At 35.5% G+C, this 21,207-nt stretch overlaps 3 protein-coding genes across 6 annotated transcripts in view; 2 read left to right on the plus strand and 1 right to left on the minus strand.

Annotated features, from left to right (window-relative positions):
* The window catches only part of TOMM20L (translocase of outer mitochondrial membrane 20 like), a 13,573-nt gene extending 12,625 nt beyond the window's left edge, over positions 1 to 948 (plus strand). Inside the window, exon 5 of the mRNA XM_065941654.1 lies at positions 895 to 948. Within this exon, the coding sequence (XP_065797726.1) occupies positions 895 to 948 (54 nt within the window). The remainder of the gene's footprint in view (positions 1 to 894) is intronic.
* TIMM9 (translocase of inner mitochondrial membrane 9) lies at positions 583 to 16,009 on the minus strand. The gene is made up of 5 exons (XM_065941655.1): positions 15,859 to 16,009; positions 13,442 to 13,530; positions 4,003 to 4,066; positions 3,568 to 3,663; positions 583 to 1,521 (listed from the first exon to the last, which is right to left on the minus strand). Exons 3-5 carry the CDS (start codon positions 4,039 to 4,041, stop codon positions 1,387 to 1,389), a joined length of 270 nt encoding a protein of 89 aa, XP_065797727.1. The 5' UTR covers positions 4,042 to 4,066; positions 13,442 to 13,530; positions 15,859 to 16,009; the 3' UTR covers positions 583 to 1,386.
* Positions 16,010 to 16,591: 582 nt separating this feature from the next.
* KIAA0586 (KIAA0586 ortholog) overlaps positions 16,592 to 21,207 on the plus strand; it is a 118,491-nt gene continuing 113,875 nt past the window's right edge. For all 4 annotated transcript variants that reach the window (XM_065940886.1, XM_065940887.1, XM_065940888.1 and 1 more), the window contains exons 1-4: positions 16,592 to 16,713; positions 17,195 to 17,476; positions 18,404 to 18,474; positions 20,913 to 20,982. In XM_065940886.1, the coding sequence (XP_065796958.1) occupies positions 17,278 to 17,476; positions 18,404 to 18,474; positions 20,913 to 20,982 (340 nt within the window). In that variant the 5' untranslated portion in view covers positions 16,592 to 16,713; positions 17,195 to 17,277. The remainder of the gene's footprint in view (positions 16,714 to 17,194; positions 17,477 to 18,403; positions 18,475 to 20,912; positions 20,983 to 21,207) is intronic.

Genomic DNA, 21,207 nt, shown 5'->3' on the forward strand with positions numbered 1-21,207 from the left:
ATAACCATGTTGGGCTTGATTAGATAAAAATAGCAAAGTATGTGTGTGAATGACCCCAAGTTTTAAATGAGTAACATCTCTGAATTTGTGTTTGCTTTTCTTAAGATGAAACAAGTTTCTTCTTTCATGTTCCTTTGACTATGATGGATTGTATATTTTGTTGAGTATTACACATGTTTCAACATTTCAACTTTAAAGTTAACATTGTTTATCTTTGTACTTTCAAAGACATCACTGTTATTGACTGACTGCAGTGTCAGCAGAGGCCGTTAAGTGGTATTCTTAGATAAATGACCTAATGGTCTATGGAATGAATATAGAAAACTGTAAATTATCGAAGCAGAATACTACTTCTACTTTCCAATATGACAAAACACAGAAATCACTTTGGTAAATTTAAACATATAGGCTAGTTAGTATTCTCTTAATTACAAGTTTATATTTGTAAATGGACTGATACCTATTAAACAACTGGCTTATGAATGAATTCCATTTGATGATAAACTGCTGTGTGTACTTATACATCGATTAGAATTTCCTGCAAATGCCTGGAATTGTTTGACTCTAAGACGCTACTTTAACTTTGGTTTACTTTTTATTACAATTGATCACATGCAGTAGCTGAGAATATACTATATACTGTTGGTCTGACTTGGAATCATTCATGGTAGATTCTCAGCTTTTAAACAAAATGCAAAGCAACAGTCTCCACTAAAGCACAATAATCAACTCTTAAACATTCCCAAGCTGGTGTCAGATGGAATGTTTCCTGAAGATATATGAAAATGTAGCTAGGATAAGAATGTGTATTGCCCACCGTGACACAAGAAGGGAGGCAAGAAAAGGATCATGCATTAAAATGATTAGCAAGTAACTATTTTATGTATTTACCAGCAATTTGAGGCAGACATGAATGAACAGGAATACTTGGAGGATGATCGTGATTGAAAAACACTTCAACGTATCCACAGTCCAGTCAGAATGCTATGGAATTATATAGTATAAACAACTGCTCAGTGATATTTCCATTTATTTTACTTATAGTAATAAAATTTTTTCTATCTCATACATGATATTTTGCTTTAAAATTAACAGTCACAATTGAAGAAACAATGGTTTATTTTTCTAATCAAGTGACCAAGCTGCTGAATCTGAAGGCCTCAACAAGTGTTGCATCTTATTATTTTCATTGAACAATAAGATCTTCTATTTTGATTATTCCTGTATATAACAATTTTGTTTCTCCAGTTGTTTCCATTTGCCAGTCATAACAGATGGTTTAACATGGTGGCTACTGCTTTTAGAGGATTCTGTCAGGTGAATCCTCATTTCCAGTGCAATAGCTGTTGGCAATTTTTCATCAAAAGTCCATCCGTTAGGACTTCTCTATCGTGGCTGGCCAAGGAGTCCTGCTTTGGCAGCCAGGGCTTCATTCTGCTGAATATGATATTCCTGAAATCTCATAGATATTCGTTGAGTCATTTTTAAGTACTTCTGTAAGCAATGTTCTGAACAGGTAGTCTAGAAATAAAAAGACCCAAGAGGTAACACAAAAGTATTAATTAAAAATATTGCACATATTCTAAAAGAATAACCAGTGGGTACTTTTCTTTCTTTGAATATGTTTGAGAATTAAATGGTATCAATAAATCACAAGTGATCATAGCTTTCAACTGTTAATACCTTCATTTATTTATTAAAATTAGTACATACTGAATGCTTACTAGTTTGTAGGTACTAAAAACAGAGGTAAGTCCCTGCCTTTCGGACTAGATTTTCTGTAGATGTGTTTCAGTAGTAAGTGAAATTCCACATTCCCATCTGTTATTCTGACTGTCAAAATGTAGGTCGAGTAGCAGGTTTGTTCCTTTTTAATGAGAAAGTCCATTCTCAGTGTTATTATTATTATAATTTTGGCCATATGGTGCGGCTTGTGGGATCTTCATTCCCTGACCAGGACTGAACCCAAGCTGTCAACAGTGAAAGCACAGAGTCCTAACCACTGGACTGCCAGTGAATTCCCCATTCTTAGCATTCTTAATTTTCAACCTTTTACTTTTTAATAAGTCTGTTCTACTTAGCATTTCTCAAACTTTGTCATTTATTTAACAAACACTTATTGGATTGTTGGTTATATTAATATGTTAGGTTCTTGGCATGAAAATTCATCAGCATCTTCCACTGGAGGAAGTTTATGTCACTTTTAGCAAATACATAAATGTTTTGAAGAGATTAAAGCTAATTAGTAAGAATCTTTGGGGAATACATGTATACCAATGGCTGATTCATGTCAATGTATAGCAAAAAGCATTACAATATTATAAAGTAATTAGCCTCCAATTAAAAAAAAAAAAAGAATCTCTGCTGTGGAACAATATTCAGCAAGTTCCAGGCATCTTCTCTTTATAAAAAGTCTGCCATAGTTCAGTGTGGCTGTGATATTAAATTTGATATCATTCAACTCAATGCCACAGAGTCCTTGGCTGTTTAAGTTCCTTTGAGCAATGGAACCTATAAAAGACAGCCTAAATTCACTAACAAACACATGAAGAAATGCTCAACATTGCTCATTATTAGAGAAATGCAAATCAAAACTGCAAAGAGATATCACCTCACACCTGTCAGAATGGCCATCATGGAAAAGTCTACAAACAATAAATGATGGAGAGGGTGTAGAAAAAATGGAACGCTTTTGTACTGTTGGTGGGAATGTAAATTGATATGGCCACTATGGAAGACTGTATGGAGATTCCTTAAAAAACTAGGAATAAAACCAGCATATGACCCAGCGATCCCACTCCTAGGCATATACCCTGAGGAAACCAAAATTGAAAAAGACACACGTATCCCATTGTTCATTGCAGCACTATTTACAATAGTTAGAACATGGAAGCAACCTAGATGATCATCAACAGATGAATGGATAAAGAAGTTGTGGTACATATACACAATGGAATATTACTCAACCATAAAAATGAACACATTTAAGTCAGTTCTGATGAGGTGAATGAACCAAGAACCTATTATACAGAGTGAAGTGAGTCAGAAAGAGAAAGATAAATACTGTATTCTAACGCATATACAGGGAATCTAGAAAAATGGTACTGAAGAATTTATTTAAAGGACAGCAGTGGAGAAACAGACATAGAGAATAGACTTATGGACATGGGGAGAGGGGAGGAGAGGGTGAGATGTATGAAAACAGTAACATGGAAACTTGCATTACCATATGTAAAATAGACAGCCCACGGGAATTTACTGTATGGCTCAGGAAACTCAAACAGGGGCTCTGTATCAACCTAGAGGGTGGGATGGGGAGGGAGATGGAAGGGAGGTTCAAAAGGGAGGGGTTATATATATACCTATGGCTGATTCATGCTGAGGTTTGACAGAAAACAACAAAATACTGTAAAGCAATTATCCTTCAATTAAAAAAAAAAGATAGCGTAAATTCTTATAATAACTAGGAACAAGCAAAATGTTTAGGGGCATCTCATTTATATTGTTTATGATGACCTTAGAGAATTTAAAATGACCTTAGAGAAAACTGGGCAACCGTTTTCATACCTCTTCTGGTTTTACTTCTCTTGTTGTGAAGTCTTTAACACAGTCCAAAAAGCAGGTTTCTGTAAGTTTATTGTAGGTTCCAAGAAATTCCTTAAACTATAAACAAATCAGAAGTTTCTTTAATAACAGGTTTTTAAAACAAATGTTTTAAATACTGATGTATCTAGGCAAAATATCCTGTAATACATGAAAGGTTCTTTTACTACCTTCAATGGGTATAATATGATCTACAAAATATAGTCAGATTTTCCAGTTGAATATTTATCCTTTCCTGGATTATCTTTCAAACTATCTGAAAAATTTGCTTCATATAATTTAACATCCATCTGTGGAAATGAAATATAAATATTTTGTGAGATCACTGACTGACATGGTTGTATCCACTAATGCCTTTATGTTTTGCAAAATCCCTTTTCCTTAATTATATTACCTTACCTGTTTTATCTGATCAGATTCTGGTATTTGTGCAGCCATATTCTTTTGGTAGGTTATTAGTCACCTGATTTAAAAGTAAAAAGTTTTGTCAGTCTGTATACAAATGTTTTTAGGCTAATTGAAGGTAATAAAAACAAGAATAGATTATGAAATAGAACTGAAACAAGTCTACTTGAAATTACTGTTCAAATTTTATAGATTTCTAACTGATTACATAATTATATGCCATGCCTCCCAATTTCCCAGGTCATTGATAAGAACCTTACAGTTTAGAATTTAATTTTTTAATGTTAGCTAGCTATAAGACCCAAAATCCCTATATATCTAAGTCTCCAATTTTAAGACAGTTTGCTCTGTTACTTTGCAAAGCCATGTGTTAAAGCCCCATTTATAGTAGAGTTTTATGGGAAAGAAATCTCTGGTGTCTCTCTATAAGTACTTAAGTTAACTGTTCCACTGGTTGCTAACACAGCTTAGATCTCTGCTATTTCCTTTTTACAAACACCTTCTACTTAAGACCTACCAGAAACTTCTGAATATATGACACTTATGATCTAACTTGAGGGCAACAGAGAAGTGAAGATAAGGAAGTCAAAAGAGCCTTTTGAATTACTGGGATTTTCACATATCCTAAATGAAGGACACAGGCTCAGTTAATTCTGACACAGGAATGTATCACATTACTTATTCTATCCTGGCTAGTTCTAAAACAGATGAAATATATAAAAGATTTGTATGAAACAAAGCTGTTTAAAACAGAAACAACATGTAAAGGAAGAAAAAACACATGCTAATTTTGTATACTGCAAACTAACAATTTATATGTATTATATTTAGCTTTGAGTTTTCTGGTAACCAATACAAAAAAGATAAAACCGGATATGTATACCACTCTTAGATAATACTGTGAAAAAAATTCTCATTTTGAGTAACAAATGCAATCAATGGTAATTCCATTCCAGCATTCCCAACCATGTATAAAACTTTCCCTGTTTTGCATTTAGTCTTCCCTCCTCTTTTGTCCCTGTCCTGTATGTTCATGAGTATTACTGCCATTTTTAAAAAGTTATCTTTTCCACATGCAAGGGGAAGCACCAGTTCTCTTCTATTTACTATCCTAGTCTTATTCCAAAAGTCTAACTGTACTGTATTTTAGCGAATCTTTGGTTTAGCAGTGACATAATATAAACTATCTTTTCTACAAAAACTCTTTCGTATCTGCTACAAACAATGCAGTAGCGGTTTTAGATTAGCCCAACATTCAGGCAACCCAGTGTTCCATAAACACCTAAAAAGTTATCAAGAATGTTCTTTTTTTATTTTTAAGACTGTTCTTTATTCCTATTTTATTTCACAGCTTTATAAATGATACATGTATTTTACCTACATAAACTACCTGAAAAATACCAGGAATTAACTAAAGGTCACAACTTTTCAGGTATTGCTGTGACTATCATGATTATTATGTTCCAGGTAAGATACTTCCATTATAGTTACTCTTTGCTCACTTAAGTCATGAAACACTGATTCCATACCCTCCAACTATGGGACACAATAGAAACCCAAACCTAATGATTACATCATTTTCTAATATCAACTTCAAACTTTTTTTAGTTTGAGATCTTAACAGTTACAATTTTGCTAGACAGATGTGGGTAGATGTTGGTAGATAATCACTCAGTAAACATTTATGTACCAAGTACTGTGCTAGTTATGAAACCAGCCATGCTTCTGAGGTAAGGTGCACTTCATGACTGCTATAAAATATCACTAACCAGTCAAAGAAATAGAGGATTCTGTTAATATATCATACAATGAGGTTTAGGATTTGTGCTTCTGGGAGGATAAGTAGATGTGCTTTTTGCTATTTGTCTCACTAAGTAAAACTAAACCCCTGGACATTACACATAAAACAAACAGACTCTAAAAAGTAGAAGAAAGTATACTAGCTAGGGCCATTGTGATTTGAGAAACAGCACAGTCGGGAATTCTCCCCCATTTTTGGGTCTCATGTATCACAAACTTGAGCTGAAGAAGCTGGCAATTAGCAAATGCCAATAGGGAGAGTCGAAAAGTCCTTCCCTACCCCCAGCCAAAAGCTTATCTTCACCAAAGGGCTAGGAACAGGGAAGCCTATAAAACAGAAAACTTTTAAACAATAACTGCTGTACTCCAGGTCAGCACACAAAAAACTGTGGTCTTCATCTCTACCCAAATCAGCATATGCCAGGTAGACTTCTACCCTCACCAGGCTCTGTAAAAAGACACTCCAACTCCCACACCTGAGTAGCATCAGAGAAGGGTTATTAGGGAACAGGGGCTTTAATTCTTACTGGGCATTAATAAGGACTGCTCCCCCTAAGTGTCAGTGGAAACTGCATGGGGAGCCTTCCATCTCAGCGGTCAGTGATGAAATACCTTTCTCCCTTCCCTCTGGGGTGGTATCAAAGGAGCCCTAGCTGAGATTCAGGACTTGCTTGCCGCCCCATGGTAATGAGCCCACACCCTCGTGGGGTGTCAGTGGAGGCTATTAGGGGAGCAGTAGTGAGGCACTCCAGTCCTTCTCAGCCAGGGAGGTACCAATGAGGACCGAGTAGAGAGCCACAACTCCCACTCTCACCAGCAGAAATGAGGAACACTCCCCAAATGGCTGAAACACACACACCCCTCAAGGGACAGAGTGAGGAACTTGCACTTCTGCCTTCACCTGGCAGTAATGAGATGCCCTCCTCTCCCCAAGGAAGTAGTTAGTGTCAGAGCAGCCAGCTATAAGAGAAAGTTTAAACAAATCTAGTCTCAAAATACAAGATGCAAAATCTCCAGGTTATAAAGAAAAAACCTCATACCAAGCAAGAACTAAGATCTCAAAAAATAAAAGTCCAACACTGAGATGAGAGATACTAGAATTATCTGACAAAGATTTAAAAGCGGCTATTATTTAAAAAAAACTGCTTCAATGAACAATTAAGAATGTTTAAAACAATTGAAGGAAATACAAAGCTCAGCAAAAAGTGAAAAATATGAAAGGGAAAAAACCCCAAATAAGTTCAACAGTCAGAATCAACAGCAGAACAAGAATGGGGGAATAGAGGAAAGAATCTGTGAAGGAAGACAGAAAACAGAATTATCCAATCTGAATAACCAAAAAATATTGCATAGAATGAAAAAAATGAATAGAGTACCAGGGATCTGTATGACTGTACCAAAAGATTTAACATTTGTTTTATTAGAGTCCTGGAAGAAGAGAAAGAGGAGCAGGGCTGTTAAAGTACTGGAAGAAATAGTGGCTGAAAATCTCCCAGATTTGGCAAAAGAAGTTTATAGATTCAAGAACTAAATTGTATTCCAAAAAACGTGACTACAAAGAAATCCACATTAAGGTACATCATGGACAAACATTTAAAAACTAAAGACAAAAAATTTTGAAATCTGCAAGAGAAAAAGAGACATCTTATCTATAGGAGATAAACTATTAGGATGATAGCAGATTTCTCACCAGTCAACCCAGAAACCTGAATCTGGCAAAAATACCCTTCAGGAATGAAGGTGAAATCAAGACATCTCAAACAAAGGAAAACTAAGAGAATTCATTGCCAGGAGACCTGCCTGAAAAGAATTAAAGTTCTAAGCAGAAACGAAATTATAAAAGGAGACTTGGAACATCAAGGAGGAACAGCACAGGAAGAAAGAATAAGTACAGTACATTTCCCTTCTTGAGTTTCCTAAGTTATATTTGACAATTGAAGCAAAAAGTATAAAACTGTCTGATGTGGTTCTAAATGAAATTAAAAGACACTTGCTCCTTGTAAGGAAAGCTATGACAAACCTAAACAGTGTATTAAAAAGCAGAAAAATTACTTTTCCAACAAAGGTCTGTACAGTCAAAGCTATGATTTTTCCAGTAGTCCTGTACAGGTGTGAGGGCTGGACCATAAAGAAGACTGGGTGCCGAAGAACTGGTGTTTTTAAACTGTGGTGATGGAGAAGACTCTTGAGAATCCCTTGGACTGCAAGGAGATCGAGCTAGTCAATCTTAAGGGAAACTGACCCTGAATATTCACTGGAAGCCAGAGCTAAAGCTCCAATACTTTAGCCACTTGATGTGAAGAGCTGGCTTATTTGGACCCTGATGCTAGGAAAGACTGAAGGCAAAAGGAGAAGGGGGAGGCAAAGGATGAGACAGTTAGACCACATCACCAACTCAATGGAGATAATTTGAGGAAACTCCAGGAGATAGTGAAGGACAGGGAACCTGGCATGTTGCAGTCCATGGGGTCACAAAGTAAGGCTTCCTTACTTCACTGAAACTAGTAATATGCTGACATCATTAGACTATGATAAGCTTTGTATATCTCATTTAATACCTAGAGCAACCATTAAAAGAGAAGAACATAAGGAGATAACACTCACAAACATTAGATTAATAAAAACAAATTCCAAAAAGTATTCAAATAATCCACAGTAAGGTAAGGGAAACTAGAACAAACAAAACAAATTTCAGCCTTAATAAGCAATTAGATTAAATATAACTGGTGTAAATAATCAAGAGACAGATTGGCTGAGTGGATTAGAGAAATGATACAATATATGTTGTCTACAAGAAAGGACTCCTGATAGAGAGTGAAAACAAAAGGATGGGAAAAGATTTACCATGCAAACATTTATCCAAAGGAAATAGTGGATATATTAATACCAGATTAAGTAGACTTCAGAGCAAAGGAATTTTCCAGAGACAGAAAAGGACATTAAAGGTCAATCCATCAAGAAGATACAGTACTCCTAGATATGTGTGCCTTAAGCAACAGAACTGCAAAATATGGAAAGAACTGAAAGGAGAAAAAGGCAAGTATAGTTGCAGATTTAAACCACCCTCTCCCATCAACTGATAAAATAACTTGACAAAATCCACAAGGCTATAAAAAACTTAACACCATTAACCAATAGGATACAATCTACATTTACAGAACATTTCACGTAATACCACAGAATACACATTTTTTTTATCAAGTGCCCTTGGAACATATACCGAAATAAACCATATCCTCAGCTGTAAAGTACCCTCAATAAATTTAAAAGAACTGAAATCAGACATAGTCTGTTCTTAGGCCACATGGAATCAAACTAGAAACCAGTACCAGATAACAGGAAAATTTCTAAACACTGGAATATAAATAATACACTTCTGAATAATCCATGAATCAAAGAGGAACTCAAGAATTTAATTAAACTAAAATATAGCATACTAAAATTTGTGTGACCCAGCTAAATCAGTGCCAAGAGGAAAATTTTATAGTACTAAATGCATATATTAAAGAGGAAATGTCTCATGCAACTTCCCTGGTGGTCCAGTGGTTAAGAATTTGCCTCCCAGTGCAGGGGATGTGGGTTTTGATCCCTGGTAGGGGAACTAGGATCCCATAAGCTGCAAGGCAACTAAGCCAGTGTGCTGCAACTACTGAGTCCGCCACTGCACCTAAGACCCAACACAGCCAAATAAGTAAATTAAAAAAAGGGAACTATCTCAAATCAACAGTCTATTTTTCTTTTAACCTCAAGAACCTAAAAGAGAGCAACCCACTTAAAGTATGTAGAAGGACGAAAATAATAAAGAACAGAAATCAGTGAAAATGAAAACAAAGCAACAAACAAAAATCAATAAAACAAAGATGGTCCTTTGAAAAGACTGTAACAGACAAACTTCTAGCAAGACTAACAAGAAGTCACAAATTATCATTATCAGGAATAAAACAGGATATGGTAATATAAACCCTGCAGATTCAAAAGAACAGAACTATGAACAACTTTATATACATAAATCTAACAACTTATTCATGAGTTTATTATTATCCTAATTTAGTATTTATCCTAATTTAGAATTTAGTATTATCCTAATAATTAAAACTAGACAAGATGGTACATACAAGAAAACTACAGAAAAATATCTTCATAAAATAGACGTAAAAAATAGAAATAAAAATCCTTAATAATAGCAAATATAATCCACCAATATGTAAATATGATCCACCATTTTAATAGATGAAAAAATAAAAGTCATATGATCTTATAAATTGATGCAGAAAAAACTTTTGATAAAGTCAATACCCATTCATGATAAAAACTCTGAAAATTAGGAAAAGAGGGCAACTTCTTCAACTTGGTAATGTACACCTACAAAAAAATCCTACACCCTACACTACACAGTTAATGGTGAAAAACTGAATACATTGCCCTAAGATAGTGAGCAAAGCCAGATGAGTGCCCTTAATACTCTTATCCAACATACTGCTTGAAGTTCTCCAGTGCAGTAACTCGAGAAAAGGAATAAGACATACAGACTGTAAAGGAAGAAAATAAAACTGTCCCTCTTTGCAGATGGCATGACTGTGAACATAGAAAATCCCAAAGTCCCCAAAGAATCCACAAAGAAACTCCTAAAACAAAATAGTTTAGCAAGATCACAGGATATAAGATAAACATGCAAAAACTGTATTTCTATATACTTCCAGTGAACAAATGGACACTGAAAAATAGAATGCCATTTATAATCATTCAAAAAAGATTTAAGGGTAAATCTGACAAAGCATCTATAAGATTTGTATGCTGAAAACTATAAAATGCTGATGAAAGAAATCAAAGACTTAAATGGAGAGACAGACACATTGTGTTCATGGACTGGAAGACTCAGCATAGTAATGATGTCAATTTTCCCAAAATTGATACACAGGCTTAATGCAGTTCCTGTCATGGTCCCAGTGACATTTATTGTAAATATAAACAAGATTATTTTTAAATTTATATGGAAAGCAAATGGACTTAAATTCAAAAAAATAATAATTAAGTAGGAAGAATCAGTTTGATTTCAAGACCTAACTACAGTAATTAATATAATACGGTATTGGTGGAAAAGCTGACACATAGATCAACGGAACAGGACAGAGAATCAGAAATAGTCACACTAACAAGCCCAACTGATTTTTGGTCAAGGTGCAAAAGCAGTTAAGTGAAGATAGCTTTTCCAATAAATAGTGCTGGGATAACTGTACATCCACAGGCAGAAAATTTAACCTCAAAACAACTCTTTCACTTTATATGAAAATTACCTCAAAATAGATTTGGGACTTAAATATAGAACATAAAACTATGAAAACTTATGAAGATAGGAGAAAATCTTTGCGCTTTAGGGCAAAGAATTCTTAGCCTTCACATGAAAAGCAAACTACATATTTGACTGATAACTAATAACCAGACAACATAAAGAAGCCTGCAAACTCTAGTAAAAACACAAATAATCCAATCAGAAAATATTCAAAAGACATTTCACCAAAAAGATTATATAGATGATGAATGCTGCTGCTGCTGCTGCTAAGTTGCATCAGTCATGTCCGACTCTGTGCAACCCCGTAGACGACAGCCTACCAGGCTCTGCCATCCCTGGGGTTCTCCAGGCAAGAACACTGGAGTGGGTTGCCATTTCCTTCTCCAGTGCATGAAAGTGAAGTCGCTCCGTCGTGTCCGACTCTTCGCGACCCCAGGGACTGCAACCCACCAGGCTCCTCCATCCAGGGGATTTTCCAGGCAAAAGTCCTGGAGTGGGTTGCCATTGCCTTCTCCGAAACAACTATCATATGACCCAGCAATTGCACTTCTGGGCATTTTTCAGAAAGAAATGAAAACTTATATTCACATAAAAACCTGCACATGAATGTTTATAGAAACTTTATTCATAACAGTCAAAAATTGGAAGCAATCCAGATATTCTTCAACAGGTAGATGATTAAATAAACTGATACACCATACCATAGAATACTATTCAGCAATAAAAAGGAATGAGGTACTGATACATCAATAGCCTGGATGAAACTAAGAGAATTATGCTAAGTGAAAAAGGCCAATCCCAGAAGGTCATATATGATTCCATTTATATAACATTCTTGAAATGACAAAATTATAGAAATAGGGAACTTATTAGTGGTTGCCAGGGGTTGAGGAGGAGCTGGAGGAGAAGGGAAGTAGGTGTTACTATAAAAAGGCAACATGTGAGACTTCCAGGAAATGGAAATGTTCTGCATCTTTACTGTATCAGTATCAGTATCCTGGCTGTGATATTGTACTATACTTTTGTAAGATGTTACCATTGTGGAAGGCTGGGTAAATGGCATAAAGTATTTTTTTTCCTTACAACTGTATGTGAATTTACAATAATCTCCAAGTTTGAGGTTGCCAAGCTTTCTACTCCCTGCCCAAGAATAAGATACAGTGTGCAGTGTAGTAAATGTTAGCAAATGATCAGGACCAGAGTTTTGGCTTCCTACTCCGAAAGCAGCCTGAAAACTGGTAAGATGACTTTTGTGGATAGGTGTTAAATGAAACCTTTGTTTTGTGAGAACTTAAATTTACAAGTTTGCAAATGATAATGACCAAATCAGTTTTTATTACTATCCCAGTATTTCTTCAGTTTAAAATTCACATGTGACTTTATCAGGCAGAGGTCAGAGAGACAGAAAGTATGAAATCTTTAAATGTTGTGTCAGTTTCAAAAGCTGGTAACACTGTGCTGACTCCTTATCACTTCCCCTTTCATATATAATTCATAGTGACAAATGATGATTGTTATTGTGAAGTCTTTGAAGAGATACAGATGAGAAACACCCCCAAATATTATTTGTTCTTGGTACTATCTTCTAATATACAGTCCTTAATAGTATATCTCCTCCTTAAAATGAAATAGTTTATCTTACTTCAACAGTAATAAAATATTTCTTGAGAATTTAGAAACTAAAAAAAAATGTTTCTAGTACTCTTAAAGACCACTGTGTTAACATTATGATCTCCTTTTCTCTAGAATCATTCAATTATATATTTTCCAGTATCAAGATTATGGTATACCTAAGTGAAGGAACTTGTTCCTAGAAAATATTTGAGATGATTGAGTGAATAAATGATTTTTAATTTACTTGCTAGCTTGGGTCTGACCTAAGTCTTCCAGCATTCTATTTTCCAGTTATTTAATCATTAGTTATGCTAACTGATCAAGTCCAACAGCCACACAAACCACCTGACAGTGAGAAGCAGAAGCAATATGAAGTGAAGTCGCTCAGCCGTGTCCGACCCTTTGTGACCCGTGGACTGTAGCCCACCAGGCTCCTCCGTCCATGGGATTCACCTGGCAAGAATACTGCAGTGGGTCTTTTATTTGGTCCTAACTACCTTTTACTACAAGCAAATATTTGTTATTGTAGAGGCAAATATCCAACCAAGGCGATACCTCTGGTTATATGCTTTAAACCTGGAGAAGAAGGGAAGGGGTCTTTTTTTTTCAGGGGGGAGGGAAGGGGTCTTAAGAATGATTATAGCAATGCTAAGAAATTTTTGTGTCAAAGTATATCATAAAACCAGGGAACTTAAGAGTAAAAAGAGATGTTAGTCATCAAGCTCAAACCTTTCTTGATGCATGGGTTTCCTTTCTGTTCTGGAAAAGGAGTTGTCCAATATTTGCTTGAATGTCTCCAGTAAGGCCTGATTTCTTACCTGAAAAAGGAAGGGATTACAGTATGACTGCTGAAGCCCCTCTTTATGCTCTAAGTGTTTGATGAAACCTGAATTTCTGCTGGCTAAATCGTATTTTTTGAAAAGCCTCTTCCTTTTCAACAAGTGAAATTAGTTTTCTGTCTGTTTGAGGTTGTAGTTCTTTAGCAAATGTGTTATTATGTATTAAAAAAATACTTAATATCCTATTTTTCCAGGTAATATGTATGTTCAGGTGAACATACAAGGACCAACAATTCTCTGAAATTTCTGAGTATTAAAAAAAGAAAATAACTAGGCTGTGATGCGGAGATACCCTCTATTTAGTCTTCAGAATTATATGCAGATTTGTACCATGTCTGCAGTCAAATTTCTAATTTTGTTCAAACTTAGTTTACAATAAGTGATTCTTCTGATGTCCTTAACCACTGTCACTATAAGTGATCCTCGGTTCAGCATGACTGGTACTGGTAACTGGAAATCTTGTGATTCAAGCAAGATTCATGAATATATAAAAAAACTACAGGGTGATAGGTTGTGGGCAAACAGGATATATCCATTGTAGTATCAAAGCATTTCACAAGTTACACAAAAAGAAAACTTTCCCTTAACACTAGATCTGTCAGTCACCACCTTAACCAGTGTGGTACACCTATGTGGTATTCTTGCCAGAAATGTTTGATGTGAGTCTGATCATGAGTGAATAATTAGGAACATCCACAATGTGGGACAATGTATAAGACGACTGGTCTTTTCTAAAAATTAAAGGAAAAGGAATAGAAAGGGTTATTCTAGAATACAAGACTAAAGAGTTGTGAATTTTGGATCAGCAATCAAAAAAACCACTTTTTAGTTAAAGGCTTCTGGGGATAATCAGAGAAATTTGAATATGTTATCTTCTTATGTGTGATAATCATATTGTGGCTATGTAAAAGTATGTTCTTAAGGAGATACATACTGAAGAAAATAGGGTTAAAGGTCATGATGTCTGCAAGTTTTAAGTGGTTCAGCAAAAAAAAAAAAAACGTCTGAAAGAGAAAGGAAATAAGTAAATGTTAACAATAAAAAGAAATGAAAGAAACCAGTCTCGTGAGCCATGTTTTTTGTTCCAGGGCTGTCTGTTCTTTATTTGATAGCTCAGATGTCTAAGTCAATCTGCACTAACTTGCTATGTTGATATAAAATAGGACTCTACGACATGTCCCTTTACTTTATATTATTTGCAGCAGGTTTAGGAAATTGTGCCTGATTAACTGGCAACCCTAACTCATCATATTATTAATCAGAGCAAAAAATTCTTTTGAAAGATTACTGCATCAGCTTTCGGGTTTAGAGGACAGCTTCAAGGCCTAAAGGAGTCCATTAGCACTGGACTAGATAGAGGCAAGATTACTTGGGTTTTAACCCCAGGTCTGATATTAAGGGGGTTGTAAAATCTAAGTCAAGTCATTTTAAGGAGTTTCTACGCCCATGAGTACTCCTTAGAGAGTAGAAGGCAAAGGTCACTCTTTCTTTCACATTTAAGTTTCACTTAGAAAATAAGGGTGATGAGTACTCCTTAGAGAGTAGAAGGCAAAGGTCACTTTTTCTTTCACATTTAAGTTTCACTTAGAAAATAAGGGTGATAAATCATCTCCAAAGTCTCTTACAGCTCTGACACTGTCATTATATCTTTTAATTCACGTAAATTATAAAACAAGTTGTGAACAGGTACTACCTAATAGCCTGATAATAAAGGAAATATAACTGAAATAAATTACAGAAACTCATCAAGATTTAAAAGGTTCTCTAAAGCTGAGCCCTTACTATCTTTTTTTTTCTTTACTGTCTTTTACTTCTAGGATTTCTTCTTTCAAAGTAGACAGCTGAGTTGTAAAAATAAGATTTTTCATTTAATTTTTACATCAGATTACATTTTAAAATCTTTTAGTAATGCGTAAAGGGAAACGTTTAAGTAATCCATCCTCGAAAATTAGCAGATCAGATAAGGTGTGTTGGCCCTGGTATTCTCTCTAGAGAGAATTTTTCAGTTAAAGGAGGGTCTCCTGCTTGTCAGCTCAAGGTCAAGGCGTGGTGCCTTTCAGTCTCACTCACTATCCCAAAACAAGACCCCGATTCCCCAGATCTGACGATGGCTTAGAGCCTCGAATTCCGACCCTCGTCCAGTGACACAAACCCGCTCTCGGTGCGCGCTGCCCGGTTCCGCAGCCCCCACGGCCCCAACTACAAGAGGCGGCCTCCTTCAGAGACCCTGCCACATTTCCCCGAGCGTTGCCGGCCGCCCCCCGCCTGGGAACCCAAGATTCTGTGGACAGAGAAAAGAGACCATACTTAAGGATAGACTCTCGCATCCGACACCAAAAGAGGCTGGGGGGCTGCGTTGCCAGTCGACTCTTGGGGAGGGGGGCGGAGGGTTTGGGTCAGGGCAGGCGCCTCAGCCGCTGGATGAAAGAGAACACGTGGGAATGGCGATGTCAAATGGCTCTTATCCCCTTCGCCGCCGATTCGTTATAATGCCAGAAACTCTAGAGGAAAGAGTAAGTATCATAAACGAATTTTTAAATACCACGATAATTATTTTTTACTCTCTTCTTAGACAAAATTCTATATTTCTGACTTTCTCGCCAATATCAACACGAATCTGTCGAAACTTTTTGTAAAACTAATTTACTTAATCCCGCGTCCCTAACGGTCTCCTGGAGCATTACTGTAAACAGTCCCTAATAACAAGAATGGTGTATAACCAGCTAGTTCGGGAGTTCTTCAGATCCTGGATGAGACTCGGGTGTTATTCAGAGCTTTAAGTCTTGTGGGGCAATGTACTTACTACTGCTTTTATTTTTTATTTATTTATTTTTTTTACTCATCCCCACCCACCTCCATCCCTTTTGCCTTACTACTGCTTTTAATAAAACAAAAAACTCACACCCGTTTTAAGCGTTTCACGCCGGCAGTTTGTTTCCACCCGGAGAGAGATGGAGAAGCACCCTTAGCTTTTTGGTTGGAGGATTTGGATTATTTCATGGCGCGCATGCGTGTTGTGTTTGAAGGGCGGGTTTAAAGGGAAGTTGGTGTCGACCTGCGGGCAACTGAGCTTGTCTCAATAGACCTGTGACTCCCCAGTTACCGGGCTTTCGGGAGACCTGGAAGGGTGAATTTAGGTGTCTGATGATTGCTTCTGAAGGGGTGTGTAAGGCTCTTTGGCTAAAGGAAGCTATTAAGCTTCTTGTGTGGGTGATTTTGGAAAAAAAAAAAATAGCATTTCGTTTTGCCTGCTTGACTACCCTCTCAAATTTTCAGTTGCATCCGCATCTGGTTTCCTTTGTACTGCGGTCTCTCCGGGAGTACTCTAGGGGAGTGCTCTGTGTTATTGTTATTATTGCTTATGTGGCCGTTCTCTTGTCCTCCTCACTTTCAGATTCATTGGCGTGGTGCATTAATAGACTGAGTGGGATTAATGGGTAAATACGTTTTAGTGGGATTGATGGGTATATCAATCCTGGGTCAAAAACCAGATTGAAATCTCTAGCTTTGTGGATAGTCTGTTTAGGCATTACGTAAAAGTTGATGATTGCATGTTTCAAAATCACCTGAAATTCACGTTTTCTTTATCATCCTTCTCCTTCATTTTTTCTCCCCTACCCCTGGTCCCCGTAAATCCCCATAGCGGTGAAAATTTTGTTCTGAAGTTTTATGGACCCAGAAGAAAATTCTGTTTAGAACTGTGGGACTAGGTTTGTTACCAGTAATATGAAAGGCTCAGAGTTTTGCCTGGAAAAGAAAAAAAAGGCTAAAGTACCAGCGAGGAGACTTCGTGAGATAGTTTCTCCAAATCAAGGAGATAATTTGGCTTTGCTGAAAGATGAGTTGTCCCGTGGTCCTCCAGCGTTGTCTGCAAATAAACGTCTTCCTGTTAGAACTGGGAAGAGCTTGAATGGAACGTTATGTGGTATGTGATTCCAAATAGTTTCAACCAGTTTTCTGTTTTGTAAATCTTTAGTCTTTATCTTCATTTCGTTTTATGTGCGTGTGTTTCAAAACTTAAGAGGATTTTTAATGTTTAAATTCCTAAATACAAGATATGTCTCACTTGTACAGTCGTTAGAAAAGTGACCCCTTTTCCTGGGAAAATGGCCAGGCGGGTACAGTCCATATCGAATCATATTCAATACGAATAAAACATTTCGTATTTTATTTTTCCTTTGTGTATTTTTTTGGCACACTATTCTTGTCCATATCTGTGATGGACACACTTAACTAGTGTGATGTGCTTTTCACCAATAGGGCTGGCTTTTTATCTTCTGTTTGGATAACTCTCTACAGTTTGGAATCATAGAAAAGCACAATTTCTGCCTTTTGATGGCATCCATAATCCAATTCACTTAACTTGTCTGAGCTCCCTGGAAGTAAAGATAACATGTTGCTTTACCCACTTCACTGGTAATCAGATTAATGAATACAAGTGCAAAAAAGAAAAGAATAAATAAAGTAGTTTTTATAGTGCTACTTTTGGCAGCTTCAGCATCACCTAGGCCTGCTGTTTAATTAGGCTTTTATATCATGTGCATGTTTTCTTCCTGGCAAGTGATTGCACACATAGTTTGTCCTAATTCAATAGTGTAACTTCGTTGTATAGCTTTTTGTACTTATCTCATTTGATTATCAGTTCTGAGCCCTTACTTTCCAAAATATCAGATGTGAAAACCTTCATCGGCATATATATAAGTACATTTTTAAGCTTTTTGCATGAAGATTGGCTTCCAGTTTAGGTCTTGCATTAATATGGAATTTATAGTTCTTGAATTATGCTTATACAGTTTCTAAAGGAAACATTCTAATTTAAAGCTCACTAACATTGATTCTTTTATTTTGTTAGGTTCATCAGACTTAACTTCTGCCAGAAATTATCAGCAGCCTCCAGTAGAAAATCCCACTGTGTCAGAAAGTGTAAGCAAAAGAATTCTTAATTATGCTCATGTTAAAATTTTAAGTATTATCAAATAAGGCTTTTTAAAATTTTGATTAGCAGTAGGCCTTGTTTTTATTTAAAGTTCATTTACCAAAGACATATTTTTACAAACTGCTAGGTAAAGGTAAAGGAGCTGTAACAACAGAATTTCAAAAAAGTGAAGTGTGAATTCATTCTAACTATTCTAAAGCCTTTTGTGGGCTTTTTTTTTTTTTTTGAGAGGTATTTAAAGGCTAATAACATGAAATTCTCATCTTAGCATCATTTTTTATTTATAATGCTGAAAATATTTGTTTATAAATATGTTTGGTCACACAATTTAGACTTTGACCACTTATCATTATATTGGCTATATATTGTAAATTTAACAAGTAAACTAAATGGTATTGAAGCTATTTACTTATGAACTTTGTCAACAATTCATCACAAAAAGGTATAATTATGTGCTGTACTTGGTCTCTGAATAAATGTCTAGCCTTTGGGTTGATGTTTTTTATTTCTTTTTTGAGGAGGCTTTATTTTAAAGATTAATGGTATTTTAATTATATTATTTAAATAATTTCTCAAGTATATGAATATGTTATTATTGTATAATAGAACATAAAAGGGTGATCTTTGGAAGATCATCAGGCAGGATTCCATTAGATTTAATATGGGCTAACAGCTTGTTTTGTGTAGATTTGTCTAATATAAAATATACCTGCAAAGCAAACCTAGTTCTTTATCATTTTACCATGAACGCAAACTGCAGCCTTTTTGCATTATGTGTTTATTTCATAAGTAAGGGCTAAGATTATATTCTCCATTGACTTGACCATGCTATTTTAAAGAGAAAATGAAAGAAGTTTGTGTTCAGTATGCTCATATTTAGATTTGCTCCTCTTCATACTTGTTTCTTCCTACTGCTGGAGGATAAGAGATACCTTTTCCTACTATAAGGAGCAAATCCTTATACATGTTCAGAAAGAAAACAAAACCTTAAAATCACTATAGAAAATTCAAAAAGAAGAAGGAAAAAAGAAATTCCACAATTATATAAAATCAAGTACTGTTAACATTTTGAGTTTTTTTTCTATGTGTATGTATATTTTATGAAATGGGACTATTTTATAACTAAGTAATATTAAAGTTGTTGTTGCATGTCATTGATTTTTTTTCTTAGGAGCTTTTAATAAATTCACAGAATTTCAGTGTATGTATGTACCATAGTTTTTATGTTCATATTCCTATTATTTGACATTGAGGTTTTTTCCCCTGAAACTTTTATAATATGTACAACCAGGTGATGAACATTCTGGTTTGTATCTGAGCTCACTTTCTTATATTAATTTCTAGGTGTAAAATTATTAACTAAAAGAATATGCACATTTTTTGTAATATTTCTAAATTGCCACCAGAAAAACTGTATCAATATGTATTCTCCAGCAAGGTCATGAGTAGAATTAGTGGATTTCCCTCCATCTTCATTTATATGAAGCCTTAAAATTAAACCAACAAACATAAAGTTTGCTGTTTTGATAGGTGAAAAAGGCATCACATTGTTTGATTTTGTATTTCTTTTATTATTAGTGAAGGGGAAATTTTTTTCATTTATATTGCCACCTGTATTTATTCTTTTGTGAATACATATTTACGTGCTGTGCTTTTTCTTACTGTTTTGTGGGACTTCTTTGATTTTCAAGATGCATTCCACTGTATTGTTAGTCTCATTGGCTATTTTTAGGGATTTAACACCTATAATCAAGCAGATAGCTTGTATCAGTTTTTTTTTTTTTATTATTTTTTATTTTCTGTTTAATGATTTAACAGGGGGAGAAATGTGTGCCTGAGGAAGGTAAAGCAATGTTAAATGAGCCAAGTACTTAAAATGTCATGGTGTCTTAGCAGTGACTAGAATCTTAGAAGTGAAGTCCTGGTGTACACATGTGAGCAGAAATCTGTTTGACAGTAGTTGTCATGTCTATAGAGAAGTCTTATGAGACAACTTTATAGCTCAGTGACAAAGAATACTGTGAAAATTAATTTCTGGTGTAGTGCCGTGCATTGGACATCCTTATAAGCTACATTTGTCTCACAGTGAATCTTGTTTTTACCTTTAACTTATAGCCATTGAAATGTTACATGGGTTGCCCTGCTGAAAGTAGCAAATTGGGATTTGAATCTGAATTTCACGACCACACTTGCTTGTTCATTTTCCCATTCATTCACTGTCTGACAGCTCATTACTCATTCAACAAACCTTTGAGTAGCTTCAAGGTACCTAAGCATGGTGGTTCTGGAATTAAGTATATAAATAAACAAATAGTTGTGTCCTCCCAGGACACAGTAGTCACATAAGTTAGTAAAATGGTACTTAATAAATAATGAATCATAAAGTGGATTTATGCCTTTCATTTCTTCCTTTCATATCCTGAAGGATTTTTCTAAAGATGCTGCAGTCCAAGTGTTGCCTTTGAATAAAATGGAAGAGAACAACAGACAGAAAGGTAAAAGGATATATTTATTAATTTTTTTTTGGTAAAATACCCATAATGTAAAATTTACCATTTTTACCATTTTTAACTGGCATTAGGTATATTCATGTTGTGCAACTATCACCACCGTCCATCTCCAGAACTTTTCATCTTCTCCAACCAAAACTCTGTTTTCATTATATACTAACTCTATTCCCCTTCCCACCATTCTGCTTCCTGTCTCTATATATTCCATTA

The sequence above is a fragment of the Muntiacus reevesi genome, chromosome 7, assembly GCF_963930625.1.
Source record: "Muntiacus reevesi chromosome 7, mMunRee1.1, whole genome shotgun sequence".
In the NCBI taxonomy this organism is placed as follows: domain Eukaryota; kingdom Metazoa; phylum Chordata; class Mammalia; order Artiodactyla; family Cervidae; genus Muntiacus; species Muntiacus reevesi.